Genomic DNA, 20,100 nt, shown 5'->3' with positions numbered 1-20,100 from the left:
AAGCACATTTTTCAGTGCCCACCATCTTGAAGATGGCGGAACTTATCCAATGAGGGCTAGGACTATGCTCCCCTCCCACAGGAGGGTGGCATAATAGAGGGTGTTGACACCCCAGCTAGGGGACCCACTGGCCCCTACCTGTCACTCCCCTGTAACGCCCCTAAATCTAGTATTTAGGTGGCACCTCCAGAACCTGAAGTCAGATTCCTGATGACCTACGATGCCTGGATACCGAAGAGCCGCAACAGCAAGAAAAGAAAAAAAAGGTCCAGTGACTGACTTTGCACTAGCACTGCCAGCCTGTCTGCTGCCGTTCACCCTTACTACAAAAGTCGACTTGTCCTGCAGGTCCAGCCACTTCCAAAATCCTGGGAGGACTGTCTGCCTTCAATAAAGATCAAGAAATCGTGTGGACAGCAGACCTGTCCAGAAAAAACTTACTTTAAAGATCCTTTCCCTGAGGAACCATGGAACCTACCACCGGACCACCTCTTCAGCCGACTGCACAAGTCCCAGTGGCCCACCGGTCCTGCAAATGTTTCCCAGTGACTGAGTAAGAGTCCATCGTGGGTTGACCCCTGCTGGATTCCACATCTACGCTTCCACCCTCTGCACGACGACCCCCGTAAACGCGACCTGCTTTGGTAAGCCTTTTCCGACCCCTATAGACACCCCTGCACCCGAAGCCCTTCAGTCTTGGTGAGCTCGACCAAAGGTGTCCCCACGTCTCCAAGCATCAGTACTTCTCTTGGCAGCTGTGGGTTTTCTTTCTCCAGCCTCCTGGCCAGAACCTGCAGCCTTTTTCCAAAACCTATTTCCCCCCATTGATTTGCATTGGGTGCCCGACGCTGTGTTTGCACTCTGCTCCCGTAAGCCCCTGTGCCGATGAGGGTGTACGTTTGGTGCTGCCTTGTGGGCCCCGGTGTTTACCTTAACCCCCGTAGAGGGGCTACTAAACCATGTTACTTACTGTAAGCAGTATCTCTTCGATTATCCCCTTTCTCCATTGGATAACATTGGCCCCAGATTCCGAATTTGAACCCTGCACCCAGCCGCCCCTGTGCTGTTGGAGGTGCTGTGTTGTTATCTATCTGAACCTTGCTTGGTTTTGATTCTTTATCCTTAAAACCAAGACTGTAAGTCATATACTTGCCTGCAACCTGAATTCTTGTTTTCCTCCCCCATAGGTTAACATTACAGAACTGAAAAATGTTAAAGTGAAAAATATTTTTTATTAAAAACGTACTCACCCTTTAAAGTAAACCTTAGTCTTAAAATAAACTTAGAAAGAAGCATATTTTTCTCAAATTGCTGTGGATCGCCTTTTTTTTTTTTTAACACATTTTATTTGGTTATTTTGAGGTATAAAGGGCACAAGCCCTACAATGACCTGTTTGAGCATAAGGATAATATTTGCATCGGTAACCGTTTTTATGATAATAAACAATACCTGCCGAACATGCCGGTAAAACAACATTACAAACATTATGCAGAAAGTTTTCAATCTCCATAATACAGCACATGATTCATCAGATTCAAAGTATACATCATAGCAGAGCAATAATACGACCAAATGATACAACCAATCAATCAATCAATCAATCAATCATGGCAATTATATAGCGCGCTACTCACCCGGGGGGGTCTCAAGGCGCTGAGGGGAGGGGTGTGTCACTGCTCGAACAGCCAGGTCTTGAGTTGCTTCCTGAAGGAGAGATGGTCTTGGGTACGTCGGAGGTGAATGGGGAGGGAGTTCCAAGTCTTGGCTGCCAGTTAGGAGAAGGATCTTCCTCCGGCGGTGGCTCTGCGGATGCGTGGTGGCGAGTGCGAGGCTGGTTGATCGTAGCTGGCGCGTGGGCGTGTAGAAGGTCATGCGGTCGTTGAGGTACTTGGGGCCCAGGTCGTGTAGAGCCTTGTGTGCGTGGGTGAGGAGTCTGAACGTGATTCTCTTGCTGACGGGGAGCCAGTGCAGTTCTCTCAGATGTCCGGTGATGTGGCTGTGTTGGGGGATGTCCAGGATGAGTCGTGTGGAGGTGTTCTGGATGCGTTGGAGTCTTTTCTGGAGTTTGGCTGTGGTTCCGGCGTAGAGGGCGTTCCCGTAGTCCAGTCGGCTGGTGACGAGTGCCTGGGTGACGGTCTTCCTGGTTTCAGTGGGGATCCATCTGAAAATCTTGCGGAGCATGCGTAGGGTGTTGAAGCACGAGAAAGAAACGGCGTTGACTTGTCTGGTCATTGACAGGGAGGAGTCCAGGATGAAGCCCAGGTTGCGTGCGTGGTCCGTTGGTTTGGGGGCGGGGCCGGGGGCCACCAGGAGTCGTCCCAGGCGGAGGGTGATGATCCCAGGATGAGGACTTCCGTCTTGTCTGAGTTCAGTTTGAGACGGCTGTTCCTCATCCAGTCGGCGACGTTTTTCATCCCTTCGTGTAGGTTGGCTCTGGCGGTGGTGGGATCGTTGGTGAGGGAGAGGATCAGCTGGGTGTCGTCGGCGTAGGAGATGATGTTGAGGTGGTGTTGGCGTGCGATGGCTGCGAGGGGGCTCATGTAGACGTTGAAGAGGGTCGGGCTGAGAGAAGATCCTTGTGGTACGCCGCAGATGACTTCGGTGACCTCGGATCTGAACGGAGGGAGGCGGACTCTCTGGGTTCTTCCGGTGAGGAACGAGATGATCCATTCCAGCGCTTTCTCTCGGATTCCGATGTTGCTGAGGCGCTTCACTAGGGTTCGGTGGCAGACCGTGTCGAACGCTGCGGAGAGGTCCAGGAGGATGAGGGCCGCTGTTTCCCTGTTGTCGGTCAGGGTTCTGATGTCGTCAGCGGCTGCGATCAGGGCGGTCTCGGTGCTGTGGTTGGCCCGAAATCCGGACTGCGAGTGGTCTAGGGATCCGTTCGTCTCGAGGAAGGCGGCAAGCTGTTTGTTGACGGTCTTCTCGATGACTTTGGCCGGAAAAGGAAGGAGCGAGATGGGACGGTAGTTCTTGAGGTCGGCGGGGTCCGCCGTTGGTTTCTTCAGGAGGGCGGTCAGCTCGGCATGCTTCCAGCTCTCCGGGAAGGTGGCGGTGTGGAAGGAGGAGTTGATGGTGTCTCGGAGATGGGGTGCGATGGTGGCGGCGGCTTTGTTGAAGACGTGGTGTGGGCACGGGTCGGTTGGTGATCCTGAGTGGATGGAGTTCATCGTGCGGGTGGTGTCTTCGGTGCTGATCGGGGTCCAGTTGCAGAGGGTGGTGGTGGCGGGCGTTGGTTCGGTGGTAGGGTGCGTGGTCTGTGAGTCGAAGCTGTTGTGTATGTCGGCGAACTTGCGGTGGAAGAACGAGGCGAGGGAGTCGCAGAGGTCTTGCATGGGAGTGATGTTGTTGGTTCCGGCGCTGGGGTTGGAGAACTCTTTGACGATGCTGAAGTGTTCCCTGCTGTCGTGGGCGTTGTTGTCCAGTCGTTCTTTGAGTGCCGTCTTCTTGGTGGCGCGGATCAGTTGATGGTGTTTGCGGGTGGCGTGCTTGAGGGCGGTCCAGTTGTCTGTGGTGTGGTCGAGCCGCCAGGCTTTCTCGACGGTGCGGCAGTTCTTCTTGGATTCCTTGAGTTCGTCGGTGAACCAGGGGGTTTTCTTGCTGCCGGGTCTGCTGGGATGGTTCTTTAGTGGTGCGAGGTCGTCGGCGCAGGCGGTCAGCCACTTGGTGAGGTTGCTGGCTGCTACGTTGGGGTCCGTTGTGCTGGTGGGGGTGTTCTGGCTGAGGTAGGCGGTGAGCTGCTCGGCAGTGATCTTGCTCCAGCTGCGGCGGGGGACCCGTTGTGGTTGGTGGAGGGTCGTGGTTCTACCGAAGCTGAAGTGGACGCAGCTGTGGTCTGTCCAGTGGAGTCCGGTGGCGTGGCTGAAGGAGACGTGCTTGCTGGATGAGAAGACTGGGTCAAGCGTGTGTCCGGCGTAGTGGGTGGGGGTGTCCACCAGTTGCTTGAGTCCGAGGTTGGCGAGGTTGTCCAGCAGGGCGGTGGTGTTTTTGTCGTTGCTGTTCTCCAGGTGGAAGTTGAGGTCCCCTAGGAGGATGTAGTCGGCGGAGGGAAGGGCGTGCGGGCTGATGAAGTCTGCGATGTCTTCGCTGAACTGCGTGCGTGGTCCCGGTGGTCTGTAGATGAGGGTGCCTCGGAGGGTGGTCTTGGGGTCGGTGTGGATCTGGAAGTGCAGGTGCTCGGCGGCGGGGAAGGTTTTGTCGGAGTTAGTCGAGATGCGGAGGGTGTTCTTGTGTACGATGGCGATGCCTCCTCCCGTCTGGTTGACGCGGTCCTTCCGGGTGATCTTGTATCCGTCCGGGATGGCTGTGGCGATGTCGGGTGCTGAGGAGGCGTTCATCCAGGTTTCGGTGAGGAAGGCGACGTCCGGTGAAGTTGCGTTGAGCAGGTCCCAGAGTTCCACGGCGTGTCTGTGAACGGAGCGGGTGTTCAGCAGGATGCACTTCAGGTGGTTGCTGTTAGTGTTGGAGTCGGCGGGGGCGGTGCAGGTCCGGTAGCAGGTGAAACGGCTGGCTTTGCAAGCGAAGGGTCCGTTGGTCGTCTCGGGGTGGCTCGGTAGCAGGCAGGGTTACGGCCGGCGTTGAGAGTGGCGGCGTCGTAGGTCTGTCGTGAAGTCTTGCATCGGCGGTGGGAACCAGGGGTCCTGGCACTGGGCGCGGTCCGGGCGCGGACGGGCGCAGACGGGCTTGCCTTTGGCGCGCCTTTGGCGCACAATTGGCGCGCCCGCTGCGCGTCAATGCTGCGCGTCCATGCTGCGTGTGCGCACGGTCGCCATTTATGGCGAAGTGCGAGGGAGGGAGGAGCAGCTGGGAGGCGGGAGCGGGGAGGGCACAGAAGGAAAGGGGGCGTGTCCGCACTCACGGCAGCGGGAAGCGGGGAGCGGGGCGGGTGGGCGCAGGGGGCACTGCAGGGGAAACTGCACAGGGGGGCACAAAAAACACAGGTAAAAGGGGCAAAATAACAAGGAGACCGAATTAAATACAAAGAAAAAACACAGTAAAAACAGGAGACGGCACCGAGCGACGGCGGGGGGCGTGGTCAGCAGGAAGGCTCAGCGAGGCTGAAGGCAGCGGCAGGCGGGGAGCACACGCTACAGCTGGTGGCCGTGCGGCGCGGGGGTGTCCTAAGAATAGGTCACAGGGTGATTCACATCAAGGATCAGAGGATGCCACTCATGGATCCTCCTCGGGCGGGGGAGGGGGTGGGGGGGCAGGTCAATTCCACGATATGTCGCCCACCATGTCCAGATCTTATGATGCTTCCTGGGGCAACCCCGGGCCTCAAAGACCGCAATCTCGGCACCCATACATTTATCTAATTTGTTCTTCCATTTGCCTATAGTCAGGGAGATGACGCCTTCCACCCCTGCGCAATATCCCTTTTGGCGATAGCATGGGCAAGGAACAGTGGATCTCCTTTTTGATTTGTGTGTCATTTATTAATCACTGTGTGTATAACAAATGACTTGCACTCCTCTGTGTTGGGTCTAAGGCTGCTTGACCACACTCCCTTCAGTCGATAGCACCCTGAAAATTGAAGCATCTATGTCAGCTGCCATGGGGGACTAATAGAGGGAAAAAATGTGCGCACCCGCAAATGGCTACAAGCCATCAGGAATAGTAAGTTTGAATTTACACTGTGGCTCCCTATTGAAGTTGAGCAGAAAGGGAAAGGAGACTGGGTCCAATATTTTGGACTGCCTCTGTGGTCATAAAGAGCTGTCACCACTAAACTGAAAGTGCATACAAAGAAACCTATTGAACTAATAATACTACCCCCATTATCATCCTCCCATCCTTGCCCCACTGCTTGACAGACCTAAACCTGCCTTCCTCCCCAACTGTGCCTGTCACCCCAAAACATAATACAAACCAAAGGAAGCTGTGGGTTTCACTGTAGCCCACCTCCACCCCCCCCCCCATAGAGAACCTTTAATGTTACCACAGTTATAGACATGCAAGGAGCCTCAGTGCTCCCACCACAGGGATCTGCAGTCAACAATACTCTGGGGCAGATGCCCTGTGCTTCAGCTGCAGTTCAATGTGTCTCGTTGCTACCAGGGGATAGGCACCAGGCACCCCATCCACGTTGTCCACGACCAAAGTTTTATTGAGAGGGAGGGACCCAGGCAGAGACGGTGCCCCCATTGATCAGAGAGGTGTCTCTAGCTGGCCTCAGTCCCCGGCTCATGCATGGCCTCTCCATATTCCTGCTGTCGCTATGATCGAAGAGAAAGTCTTATCTAGAGCTGTATTGAACCACGAGCTCCATGAACCACCTCTGTCCAAGGCACAGCATCCTATTGCATGTAGACTAGACTCTTTCTTCATCAAGAACGGTATTGTTGCTGTTAAGCATTGTTTCTCAGACAACTGCATGATCTTGACTCCGTAAACCTGCAGTCTATTTAGTCTATGGGTGAAGTAGCTTTGAGAGTAGTGCCATACTTGACAGTTTTGTTAAAATGTAATGGAAGACCTGTCTGCAAAAGATTCACTTTGGGACTGACTTAGCAAAATGCAACACATGACGCATTGAAACCTGCCCAATATTTGATATATTTTATTATAAGCAAAATAGAATAATGAAATATAAAGGTATTCTCACTCTTTCTGCAACACATTATGCATATGTGATGCAATGGTTATTGCATCATGTTTGAAGAATATCCATGCATCTCAGTCACCTCAACCAACAACTTCCATGAAGGACAGTAGGACATGCCACTTCCAACAACTTTCCACCACACACTTCAAAACGGACACACAGAAATTAAGGGAAATCGAAGCACTTTGTGGCTTTGTCATATGTATGAAGTGCCGCACCCTTGCTACAATACCATACTTCATTCAGATTCAGGAATTGAGATCAGAAAATACCATATCATATTATTTACATAAACCCAGCACTTTTTTGATGAAGCTCGTGAACTTGAATGCAGATTTATTGTTGGATAGAAGAACAAACCTACATACTCCTGGTTGCACAGAAAGAAATATAATGTAAATGTGTCATGGAATGCTCAAACTATATTCACCAATGTCACACCCTACTTTCAAGATGGGTCAACGAATAACAATCTAAAATTTGTTTTCTGCATATATCAGAAAGTACTACATTGAAGATCCAATGAAATCTTTTCCAAGGTGTGAGTCGTTGCTATAGTTGTTTTGGAAGTGACAGGGCAAGTAATGCAGGCACAGTTTTTAATAGACAGCTGTTGACTCATTACTGTCCAAAACTCGCCACACACAGTAAATGAATAAACAGCATTTCATCATTCCAGTGAATTTTTATTTTCTTCGTTAAATAATGAGAAAAGTGCAATAAAGTTGGTTTTATTTAAAAAAAAAAAAATATTGTGTAGTGCATCTTAAAGTTTTTAAGCTAAACATATTGTACATACTTTGTGGCACTCTGTTTCAGCCTCCTTCAGCCATTGTCTCTTTTTGGTCCAGGAACCTTCAGCCATTGACTTGAGACATCAGTCACATTTTGTATCAAACAGGAGTATTTTGGTCTCACTTTCTTTCTATTAGCTGTTTGAGTGCATTGTTCCTTCTTTGGAATGCACGAGGGACTATTTTGCATCTGAAAATACACTCAGTCAGTACATATTTCTTTCTTTAGCCCCTCTATGCTTTGTATACACAAACAACCTTTTTTTGTACTGCAGGAGGCATTTGTTATTGCTTTTGTCCGTGCTCAAGTGTAAATGACACATTGAGTGGCTTTGCCAATGCTTTTTAATGTAAGGAGCCTCTTTTCATTATTCAGGCTTCATATACCACTTGCTATTCACTTCCTGATAAAATTAGAGATAGATGCCCTCCCGTGACAATGCTTGCTATCTCTTTTATAATGTTATCAAATAACACAGAACACAAACTTTTTACCCTGCACTTGTTTTAGAAATGCAAGTAGTATTCTGGGACGGGGTAGGTTTAGTTATTGAGAACAGATAAGAGAGTGAAGAGTGAGTGTTTCCAGGTATGGACCTCACTTTTTTTATCACAAACAGAGAGTGAGAGAATAAACAACGTGGTTGCGTTCTCCCAGAATAACTTTTTTTCACAAAAAGCAACCACTATTGAATTGGCGAAATACCAGATTCAGAGTAGTGTAAGAATGTTGTTCAACTATCTACTTTACAGGTGGAATATCATAGATATTGAAGTAAAAGCCTCACTCACATAATAGTGACATGCTTCATCATAGGCAGTTACTCCACACCCAGAGAAGGTGGTACTCTCTGGGCGGACTCAACCAAAGATATACTGGGAGTTCTTAGATAAATGAACCACTGGTTAAGCAGGGAACCAGATCAAATTAAAAATACCTATGAGTGTACCCTATTTTGAATCCTTTATTCCTGGGCACTCATTATATAGATAAAAACTTATTGTCGGGGTTTTTTTGAACTCGATTTGTTCAATTGTACCCTCAACAGTGTGCCAACATGTTTCGGCCCGTCTTGTAGCCCTATCGGGTCTGGGGGCCTTCGTCAGGGCAATATCTTTCTTTTCCTTATACTATAAGGTCCCTGCGGTTTAGCTGTACATGTGCTTACATGCAACCCATTCGTACGTGAGGCCTAATGCACTCACCTGTCCGTATGTACCATCCGACTTCAGTAGAATTTTTCTATTGGACATGGAACAAAAAATTAACATGTATTTCTTCGACGACACAACAACATAATCTGTCTACAGCCCGTCTTGTGCTCGTAGTCTTAGATTTTTAGTTGTAGTGATGGTGTACCACCTGACTATGTGCTCTCTATTTTAGGGCTTAGTGTAATACATTAATCATTTCAGTTTACTCACCGCCACGTCACATCCACATCTATTCACCACACAACGTGATCATCATACTACTTGTGTTTGACTATGAGTGAAAAGGATTGTGGCTAGGTTGTTTCTCTTAGTCACCGATCCTATAGGTCTCTATTTTAGCACCCATTCTCTTGTTGTGTTATTTTTTCGTTTTTTAAAATATACCACCATGCGTTGGGATCGCGTGTATCCCTTTCATCCAGTATTTTAGAACCTACAGGCGCTCACCTACTGCCCTATGCCTACTGGCATCATGCAGATCTCGTGTGTTCAGGTGCTGTCCTGTAGTCAAACACTGCGTAAAAGGTAAATAAAGGCAATTGTTATCACGTTCTAAGCCGATCTATTGATATAAACCTAGTTCTCTACAAGGTTATTGTTCACGGACCCTTATTATCGTGTTTATTTGTTTGCGTTCGATATAAAAAAAGATGTTCATTCTTATTTCGCTTCCATGCACTCGTTTCTGCTTGAGCCTTCATATCGTGTATTATAGGGTGCTCACCCCCTCTTATATGTGATATGTTTGTAGGCCCTTTTTATTTTTACTTCAGCTAGTCTTTTTTTAATTAATTCATTAAAGCAAAACGGAACCGTTGAGAGACTCTACGAGCGTCCCTGACTTCATGCCAGATAGTTCGGGACAACAAGCGTCTAAATTAAAAAGGGTTCCCTCGCTGTTACTTACTTCATCAAGGACACCGCACCGCCGTTGCACCTAGTCAACCACACCGTCTGCCGTCGGGGATGTGAGTACGGTGGTGTCAGCTTTTAAAAGAAGGTGCACGAACCTAATTGGAGGGCTGTTCTACCCCACTTCCAATTCTCTATCGTTGCGTAACGTAGTCGCAGCTGTTCGGACGTGTATGCGGCTGAACTACAAGAATTATGGGAAATGTAGTTCTTTTATGTCCGATACGCAGTGTTCGATCCCCCTCAAAGCGGGGGATTCGTTTTTTACAATTTTGAAGGTGTATTTTGTTAGTCCCTCGTGTGGCTGTTTTGAGGAAAATCACTTAATTGGTGTAAAGCTACCGTTTCGCCGTTTTGGGGGAACTAGCAAGTCTCGCCTAATGACCCGTGATAGGGGGTAGGATGTAGGCAACCCCCCTTAAACTTTTGTATATCTATTAACGGCGGGTAATTCTAATCAGTAGATTAATCTAATTTTTAGCTTGACTGCACGTTTGTTGTCAAATGCCCGACCTCAATGGTGTTGTTCCCTTGTGTTCTTAAATTCTATATGTCGAGGTCTAATATTACACCCCAGTCTTCTGTTGTTATATATGCCGGAGGCTTTGTTTCCTTTGCAGTACATTGCCTCCTGTCTTTTACTCCTGAACCCTTTGTTTTAATCGTATTTACATAGTGGAGGTGCAGCTCTTTTTTAGTTTTTCGTACACATAGTTGCAGCATAATTAATTTATTCGCCATCTTTAAGGGGAATATATGCTTTGTGGCAGAATTAAGTCATAAAACCCCACGGAATTTCCTCGTTAGTGCCTGATGTTGTATTTAACAGGCGATAGATCCACCTTTGTTTGCCATGTTTAAGAGATATATATGCTTTGTGGCAGAGCTACGTCATAGAACCCCACGGAATTTCCTCGTTAAGGCCTGATGTTGTACTTGACAGGCGATAGATCCACCTTTGCTCTAGTTTCAGTAATTGTTTTTCGTTGCAGCTGTCTGGTAGTCTCTCAATTACGGTCCAAGTAAAGTCATCTTCACTGTGTCTCTGCGTTTGAAAGTGTCTCATCATTTTCGTGATTGTTTTTCCGCATCTAAATGTACTGCGGTGCTCATTGATCCTGATCTTGACTTTACGTGTGGTCATCCCAATGTATATTTTATTGCAGATGCACGTCATTAGGTAGACCACATTGTGGCTGTTGCAATTGCTGAAGGATCTTTGTTCCCATGGTGTTTTAAGACCAACGTCGATTGTTTTGCTCGGTGTTGTTAGTTTGCATACACTACATGATCCGCACGGGTAGTGTCCAATTACCTCTGGTAGATTCCAGAGTGTGCTCTGTTGGCCTGTTCTGCCTTGTTTCTTTTTTGGTCGAGTATGCACAACAGAGTCTTTGATTGATTTTCCTCTCTTAAATGCAAACAATGGTTTCTCTAGTTTTAGTCCCCCAGAATTCAGTGTTCTCCAATGTCGTAGAACTATGTTCTTTACATTGTTGGAATCTGTTCCGTAGGTGGTCACGCATACTAGTTTTTTATCATCCGGTTTCTTTTTTGGTTCCAATAGCCCTTCTCTGTTACAGTTTTTTGCCCTTTTATATGCTTGTTTAATCAGTTTTGTGGGATAGCCCTTTGTCTTCAATTTCTGTGTTAATTTTTTGGCGTGAATTTCATAATTTGCTTTTTCAGTACAATTTCTCCTTAATCGTAGGAATTGCCCTACTGGCAAGTTGTCTCGCAACGCTTTGGGGTGGAAACTGTCATATCTGAGGAGGTTGTTAGCGTCTGTGGGTTTATAGGACACTTCAGTTTTTAGTGATCCCTCTGCTGGCCAGATTTTTAAATCCAAAAACGTGATGGAATCTTTTGTTAGAGTCATCGTAAACTTCAGAAATTCATCCCTGTTATTTAGCCATATCAGAAATTCTTTTACTTTGTCGGCATCTCCTTTCCAGACTATGAAAATATCATCTATGAATCTTCTCCATACTCCCAAGTTGGATTGGTACGGGTTGGTGTCACTATAGATGAAGCGTGTTTCGAAGTCATGCACATACAGGCACGCTACACTGGGGGCGCAGGTCATCCCCATTGAAGTGCCATGGGTTTGTAGGAAGTACTCCCCTTCAAATTCAAAGTAATTCCTTGTTAGGGCCAATCGTACACATTGCACCACAAACTTTATCGGTGTTATTGATGACCAGTTTTCCAGACCTAGCAGATTTTCGATCACCGTAAGTGAGGCCTCTTGTGGAATACTGGTATACAATGCTTCCACGTCTAATGTCATTAGGTAGTCGGTGATAGGATTGAAGCTCAGAGTTTGAAGTTTCAATAAGATGTCTTGTGTGTCTTTAAGGTATGAGGGCATTCTCTGTACCATTGGTCGTAAGAAATGGTCGGCAAATCTCGACAGTGGTTCGAGTGCCGAACCAATGCCTGACACGATCGGTCTGCCTGGCGGTGGATGTATGTTTTTGTGTACTTTCGGGAGGATGTAAAAATATGGACCTCACTTTGTCTTTACAAAGAAGTCTGTGTTTGCAAACACAGCCCACAATGTGGATAAAATACTTTCAAACGAATGGTGTAAGCGAGGTTTGCAGCCTCCTTCTTATGTATTTAAAACAAACCCTGCACATATAGCAATGCTGTTTACAATGTTCTTTGAGAAAATTGACTAAGGAAATGAACATGGGCTCATAAGAATAGGATTGCTTCTTGGCATGCTTCAACAAGTGTTTTTTGTGGTTGGTGTTTGAGGAAGATATGGTGGTATTTAAAGAACAAAGTGTGCAAGAAACGTTAATACTCCTACATATGTGATAGAGGTGAATGGGAATCGAGTGCATCATGTTAGATCTAACAGGACCCACTGTGTTTCATTTTACTTTTCAGACGCTCTTACACCGCTTCACTAGGCGAGACTGCTGTGGCTTTTGACTTTGGTCCCTTTGTAGCTGTTCCAAAGACTGTAGTGGGTCAGAGTGGGAAGGAGGTGATGGCCTACCCCGTCTACATATTGTATGAAAATGGGGAGACCTTCCTTTTGTATATCAACCTTACCCTAAAGTAAGTATTATTAATGTACACTACCATTGTACTGCCAGTTGTGCTATATAGACAGTGAAACGCTTATTTGAATGTCCTATTGCTGCACGTTATTGAGTAGGCTGACCCAGCATTGGTGTGGGAACGCTCGATGGCCTGTGGCTACAGATTCTGTTTGTTAACCCTCTTATATTTTTTGTTCATCATTTACCTCCTGTGTGCATACGTACTAAATCATCTAAGTCACTTCCAAATGTATGCCAACGAGTCTCAATTTGTTGTCTGGCTGGAGAGCAAATCGGGGAGCTTCGATCACGTGCTCTAGTGGATTGAGGAGCATTTCCTCTGCCTCTGTATGCTGAGCAGACACTCGAGTCCCTGTAAATGTGAGAATAATAATAAAAAAACCTTCATTTTGTTGCCCACAAGCTCAGGGACCATCTCCGTCTAGTCACAAAAGTCAAGAAATCTGCTGATATGTTTGACACAAATTGTTGTTTGCATCCCAAATGAATGTTTGTCTTGGGTGTACAATCTGTTTACTGTAAAATCCTACTACATTTGAAAAACATTTGTCCCCGACTCCGTAGACCAAGCCTTAATTTATCCACATATCTGTCTCTCCTTTTAGATGTCTTGTTCTAGTCCTCCCTCTGCTGTTCATATGATCTTTCATGCTTCTTTTTATCCCTAGATGAATTCTTCATCAATCCGTCACTTCTTCCCCAAAAGAGGCTTTGACTAACTCTCCTTTCCTTAGACCAGATGAATCCTTGATAATTTAAAACATTTTGTTTGCATTTCCCGCAATGTTGAATATATATATATACATGCTTGCCTGCCTGATGAGCTCCACATGGGGGGCAGCTTCAGGATATTGTTGTATGATTCTTGCCAACCATTTGGGGTCATATATAAGCACTATGTATGAAGTTAAATTGAATATATTTAAATCTGCAATTTTGGGATACTTTACAGAGGTGCACTAGCATTGTGTCCCACACTTTTTCCATTTGTCTCTAAGCCTCTCCACTGAGATACCAGCTTTTCCTAAGAGTGCTCTATAAAACCATGTTATTAGTCTTCTCCAATTTCACAAGGTATATTATGAATGTAAAAACTTGAATGTTGGTTGTTCCAAATCCACAAATCCTCATATTTTGCTCATCCCTGCTATTAAGGTCCTGTTTTTGGTTCTTTCTATTGTATGATGTTTTACCCAGGGCGCTCTATGGCGCCTCTGATACACCCTACTCTTTACTCTTGAATGTTTTCCCACAGGTTGTACCTTCTCTTACCTCCTTTATTTTTTGTATAATGGCTGAAGACAACTTCTGTACAGCGCTCTGATACCCCTTTGGGTCTTGTTTGCGCTCTATAAAACTTTTCAAATAAATGAATAAAGAGCTCAAACTCTTCCAACATCATCTCAAAGGTTGCTAATGTTCTGTCCTTAAACAAGTCCCCTATCACAGTGATCCCTGTTGTTTCCCAACATTGCTGCACTCTTGCCAAATGAAACCGCAGTCACTCCGAGAGCTTCATTAGTGAAATTATTGGTGAATGCAGCTTGTCCAGACGCGTCTAATTTAGGTTTATGTGGTAACACTCCAGGGCAACTCGTATCTGTCGGGATGATTTCTCGGTTTTTACACTAGACACTAATAGGTTTTATATCTATTTATTGTGATTGAGAGACTAGCTATTTACCCACTTAGGCTACATTATGGCTGTCCAGTCGGAGTCTGGGCTGCCAGATAGTATAGCTCAAAATCTGGTACACACTGTCTGCTCTGATATACAATATGTGTTGTTGTACAACTCTTCACCTACGTGCATTCAATACCAGTTCTTACAACAGTATATGCAATTCTATGAAGGGTTTTCACTGGAAGATAAGTAGTATAGGAGTTGAGGGAGCATAACCATACTAGCCAAAGCAATTCTCACCATTCTCTGCTAGAAGTAGTGTTTTTCAGAAGGAGATCTGCGATCTCCGAGCTGCTGTGGTGGAGCTCCAGTAAGACTTGTTCTGAGTTAGATATTCTCACCCCAACATATCATAAGATGATTGGCTCCTATCTTACATTTCTCCATTGTGGGAGTACCGTAATCGTATCCTGATTGAATCCCAGTTTTGTGGGAATAAACAGGATTTCGCCAGTTGACTCAGAGCCTCAACACTTCCCCAAAGTGTCTTGATGCCTTAGTGATCTGCTTCAAATTGTCCCCTACATATTAAATGTATGTTATTTGTATATAGTGAGACTGAATGCAGTCTTTCTGCCAGTGGCAAAACCCACAGTCGACCTTCATCGCTCAACATAGCAGCTATGGGCTCTACTGCAAGAGCAGATGGTGGTGGCGACTCAGGGCATCCATGATCGGTCCTGCTGCCATTCCAGTAGGGGCCGATATTACTTTCCCAGTGCACACTCTGACTTTCAGGTCAGCATATAACAACCAGAGCCACCCGATTATGAATCTCCCCATGTCAAATATGTTGAGCACATGGATTAGATCTTGCCAACTCGGGGGACCAAAGGCCCTTTCCAGGTTTTAGGTCCGAATTACAGATCAAAGCTATTTAGTGGGTACTTCCTTGAGTATTTGGAACCGCTTTCTGATATTGAAGGATATGATTTGGCCTGGTATGACCCATTCTGGTAGCTATGGATCAATACTTGCTTGTGCAGGAGTAATTTTATGGTCTGCTGTTTCCATAGTATTTTGTAATCCTTCTTTAAAGTGGATAAGTGACGATATGAAGCGATCTCAAGCAAGTCTTTCCTGAGTTTTAGCAGTGATACCATCAATGCCTCACCTGTGCGGGACGCGCCGGGCTAAGCCCGGGCAAAGGGCGGGCCGTCTGTGGCCGTCAGGGGCAGAAGGAGGCAGGGCGGGGCCATCCCCCTGACACCGGACTCCAGGACATCTGCCCCACTTCAGGTACTGCTGCCGTTTGTTAAATTTACTTTCTTGTCCCATGAGCGCTGCTGTGGAGGTGTTCAGATTTAGTGTACTGTGGCTGTAATCTGGGTCTAGCCGTAGGGGACAGTCAATTTCGGCCATATTCTATGATGTCTGGCCCTAAGAAAAATAAGGTGGTCACGGGGGCCGGCTCCATGAATAATTTTCTAGTGAAGAGGGTGACCAAAATCAACGAGGATAGAAGAGCTTCCTTGGGCAAAGTAGACGCTCCGGATTATGCCCCCTCCCCAGCTACAGCTGCTACACTGGAGGATTTCCTAGATGGCGATAGAATCTTGGACTGTACGCCAGAAGACTATAACGCTACTGAACCAACTTGCAATACAGTAGTTCCTATTCACCAGGAGCATGATAATGCATTAAGGGTCTCTACAATGAATGATACGTTATGCCCTGACTCTGAGGAAGAGACAGAAATACTGGAAGAAACTAGGGGAAAGAGACCTTTTAGATCATGCAGAAGGCAACAAAGCAAGAGGGGGGGTAAGACCATCCACAGGAGAAGAGTGGAAAATCACCGGCCGGATAGTTACATTTCCCCCAAATCCAAATCAAATGCAGAGATCACGAAGGAACCCAATATTATACTGTGCCCAGAGCAGTTTGATTTGCTAATTGAACGTATTGAGGCAGCGGTAGACCTAAAACTTAAGGCTTCCATTGACTGTCTTACAGTCAAATTGGACATCGCAAATGCGGAGATTAAAAGACTTGGAGGTCTACTGGATCAACAGCTGGTTAAATTCTCTCAGGTGAATCCCTTACCCCCTCAAAATAGTTTAGCAATCCCTAAAGTGACGGGAGGTAGTGCTACAAAAGCCCCCAACTCTCTATCCCTGATTCCTCCTGTTATTAGCCCGGTCCGCAATCCTACTGTTCCCCTAGCAATCCATCCTCCACCAGCAGATTTGGATGCTGATCAGGCGAGGGGATTGCAGAGACCTGGCCCCTTACATAACAATAACGTTGTTCAAAGTAGATGCGCCAATACTATTAATTTGCCCCCGGAATGCGCTCCTTATGTCATCGTACTTGCAAATGTTCCGCCGTTTTGCTCAGGTAATACTGAGCTGCAAGTGGAAGCGCATGATTCTCTTAAAAACAAAGTGGTGGCCTGGTTAGGCGCTAAATGCGGTTTCCCTTCCAAACATGCTGGAGATATTATTAGGACGAGGAGAGTGAATTGGATTGGCCCATCAAGGAAATCTTGTAGAGGGGATTGCGTGGTTGTGAATTTTAAATACCCACAACATGTGGCCACTGTCCTCCTGCGGGCAGCATCCCTGTTGGAGGACAGTAATAGTATCCGTGTTCGTCCACTGGGGTATTTTTACAACAAGGCCAATTTTCCCTCCTTGTCCAGACCAAGACCTTATCCATTTACTCCGGTAGGGCCCAGTCGGGCTCAGCAATGTTCTTTGCAGGGCCATGATAATTCTAGTTCATTGGGTCCCCCAATTACAACGTATAACAGGTTTAATGTGCTCTCAGGCCTCGACCTCTGTGATTGACGGGGAGAGGGAGAGGGTACAGAGGACGCCGCTGCAGCGGCCTCAACATCAATGGTCCACGTACCTTCTTCTGAGGCGGTCAAGAACAACTCACCAGAGAGTATTACTAGTGTCAATGGGGACACGGTTAGGCTGTTATCTTGGAACATTGCTGGGTTGCGGGCTAAGAAGGGAGACCCCAATTGGGAAAACTTTGTAAAGAGTTAAGACGTTATTGCCTTGCAAGAGACCTGGGACTTGGAGTGTGACTACTGGATAGATGGCTTTACATCCTTCTTTGTCCCTGCCTTGCCTTCCCCAGCTAGACGGAACAAAGGCGGTCTCATGATGTTGGTTTCGGTGAATTTAAAAGGCAAATTGATTATGTTAGACTGCGCTTCCAAAAATTTTATCATTCTGGAGTTAACCTTAAAGGATGGTGGTAAATTATTGTTGGTTAACTGTTACAATGCTCCCAATAGTAATCCAGAATCCTCGCATTTTAATTGGTTATCAGATTTTTTAATTCTCTACGGAGACAAGCAAACCACTTTGTTTCGATTTATTTTAATGGGTGATTTTAATGTTCATTTATGTTTAAACTGTGTTATGGTGGAATCGGAGGGGCCAGGCAGTGTGTCACCCCCTCATCTAGAACACACACAGAAGGGTCGAGCACTTGAACATGTACTGCAGGAAAATGAGTTATTTGAACCTGAATTTTATGACAATACTACACGGGTTGCCACCTACACGGGAAGGGCTAGCGATTCGATAATTGACTTTATTTTTATCTCGAGATATTTTCTTAATTATGTGATTACATATAATGCAATTGCTATGCCCATGAGTGATCATAATCCGGTAGGTTTGGTGTTAACAAATAGTGCCTTCTTGTCAAAATCTGTTGTTCTCCAGCGGACTATATTGCCTGTAAAAGAAAAGGATCAGGGGAGAAGACTTAAATGGGAGTCGGTTGTACCGGAATTTTTTTTTATAACTTTATCCAATTCAGTCGCGGAAGAGTTAATGGTGTGTGCCACCCCATCAGCTGGGCACAATGATATTATATCTTCCTTTGAAGATATTTGCCGGTTTGTGTCTAGCAGTCTTTTAGCCAAAGGGCAGGGGGCTAAACAATACCCGGCGAAAGGCTGGTTTGATAAAAATTGCAGTAAAGCTCATAACCGCCTTAAAAAAGCCCTCAACATCCGCCCAAGGGATAAGGAGCTTGTGGCACGATTGAGAAAGGATTATAACACGGCCATCACTCTGCGTAAAAATGAATTAAAAAGTAAAGCTTGGGAGAATTTAAGGGGTAAAGCTACTCTAAAAAATAGTGCTGAGTTTTGGACAATAATAAATTCTCCATTTCTTACAGGCGCTCAAAACTCAGCACAGGAATTAAACATCTCAGAGGTCGATTGGCTATCCCATTTTGAAAAAATTTATGATAGTCACAGGGAGCCGGACCCTTTTATAACCCCCGTAAATGGTAGCCCCATGGAGTCTGTGAGTTTTGAAACCTGTGAGGTACTTAGAGCCATAGAGGAGACAGCAGGGCGCAAGGCCCCTGGCCCCGACCGAGTGCCAGCGGACATGTACAGGGCAAATCCACTGTTTTGGGCAAACATTTTAACTAGAGTTTTTAACGCTGCCGCAATAGTGGGTTTCCCATCGTCCCAATATTTAAAAAAGGGCAGAGAGGAGATCCAAAATGCTATCGACCTATATCGCTTCTGGACTCCTCGGTAAAAATTTTAGGCAAGGTTGTCCTGGCGAGGATCTCCGCGTGGGCCAAGGGAAATAACATCCTATCCGAGGCACAATTCGGCTTTAGGTCAGGGAGGAGTACTGAGGACCAATGCCTCAACCTCCACCTCATACTGTCCAAATACACCAAAGCAAAAGGGGGCAGCTTATTCCTTGGTTTCATGGACCTGTCCACAGCTTTTGATCTTGTTAATAGATCTAAGCTGTGGGCAATGTTGCTGGAGATGAGCCTCGACAGTTCCTTGGTACACTTTCTGGCGGAGCTCCACAAAGATCTGAGGGCCCGAATTAGAATGACCACCGACGGAAAGTGTACCGAGAGCTTTAGATCCACTAGAGGGGTCCGCCAGGGATGTATCCTGGCGCCAATGTTGTTCACGCTCTACGTGAACTCTTTGGAGGGTTACCTAACGTCTGCCACAAAAGATTTCCCGAGCATGGGGGGTGCACCAATTCCGGTGCTCCTCTATGCCGATGACGCGGTACTCATAGCTAGGACCCCAGTTGCCCTACAAAAGTTACTTGATGCCTTTTGTAATTTTATGACTAGTCTCGACCTGGTGATCAACAAAAGTAAATCACATACCATGTCTGTAGGATGTGGTATGCGTAAAGAAAAATCCTTTTTCTGTGACGGAGAGGTGATTACTAGTGTCAAGGTCTTTACCTATTTGGGTGTGATTTTTGATCAGAGGGGAACCTGGACACCGCAGGTAACATCTAAAATGAATGTGGTAAGAAGCTCATATGCTGCAATTCTGGGTTTTGCTAAGAGATTGGGGGGGAAACCTATGGAGGCCATTATGGCCATCTATAAAGCCAAGACAATTGCAATTGCTAGATATGGTGCAGCAGTCTGGGGTTACGTTAATTCTAATGATATCCAGACTGAGGAAAACACATTTTTTCGCTCACTGCTGGGTTTACCCCAGTCAACTGCTACCTTCTCAGTACACCTAGAGCTGGGAATGGGTTACATCCTAGACATAATAAATCTAGCCCCACTATTGATGTGGATAAAGCTTTGGCTTAACCCAAACCTTAGCCTTAATCATCGGATCATCAAAGATTGTCTCCAACTTGATCACACAAGGGACATCCAGTGGCTGTCTTACATTGAAACTATGACTGCACTTTTGGGACGCCCTGAAATTTTTAGTAGACCTGAAGCCTTGTGTAGAGCTGACCTGTCGTGGGTGAAAATAAATTTTCTGAGAATTCGCATGGTCGAGCGCGAAGCCCACGATTTATGTAAACCCTCTGTGAGGG

The 20,100-nt window shown here is 46.4% G+C and overlaps 1 protein-coding gene across 1 annotated transcript in view; it reads left to right on the top strand.

Annotated features, from left to right (window-relative positions):
- NUP88 (nucleoporin 88) overlaps positions 1-20,100 on the top strand; it is a 262,426-nt gene that overhangs the window by 51,724 nt on the left and 190,602 nt on the right. Inside the window, exon 5 of the mRNA XM_085649559.1 lies at positions 12,425-12,598. Within this exon, the coding sequence (XP_085505685.1) occupies positions 12,425-12,598 (174 nt within the window). The remainder of the gene's footprint in view (positions 1-12,424; positions 12,599-20,100) is intronic.

The sequence above is a fragment of the Triturus cristatus genome, chromosome 3_2 (assembly GCF_964204655.1).
Source record: "Triturus cristatus chromosome 3_2, aTriCri1.1, whole genome shotgun sequence".
Classification (NCBI taxonomy): domain Eukaryota; kingdom Metazoa; phylum Chordata; class Amphibia; order Caudata; family Salamandridae; genus Triturus; species Triturus cristatus.
The sequence above is the reverse complement of the archived record's forward strand: the minus strand, read 5'-3'. Positions and strand labels throughout refer to the sequence as shown.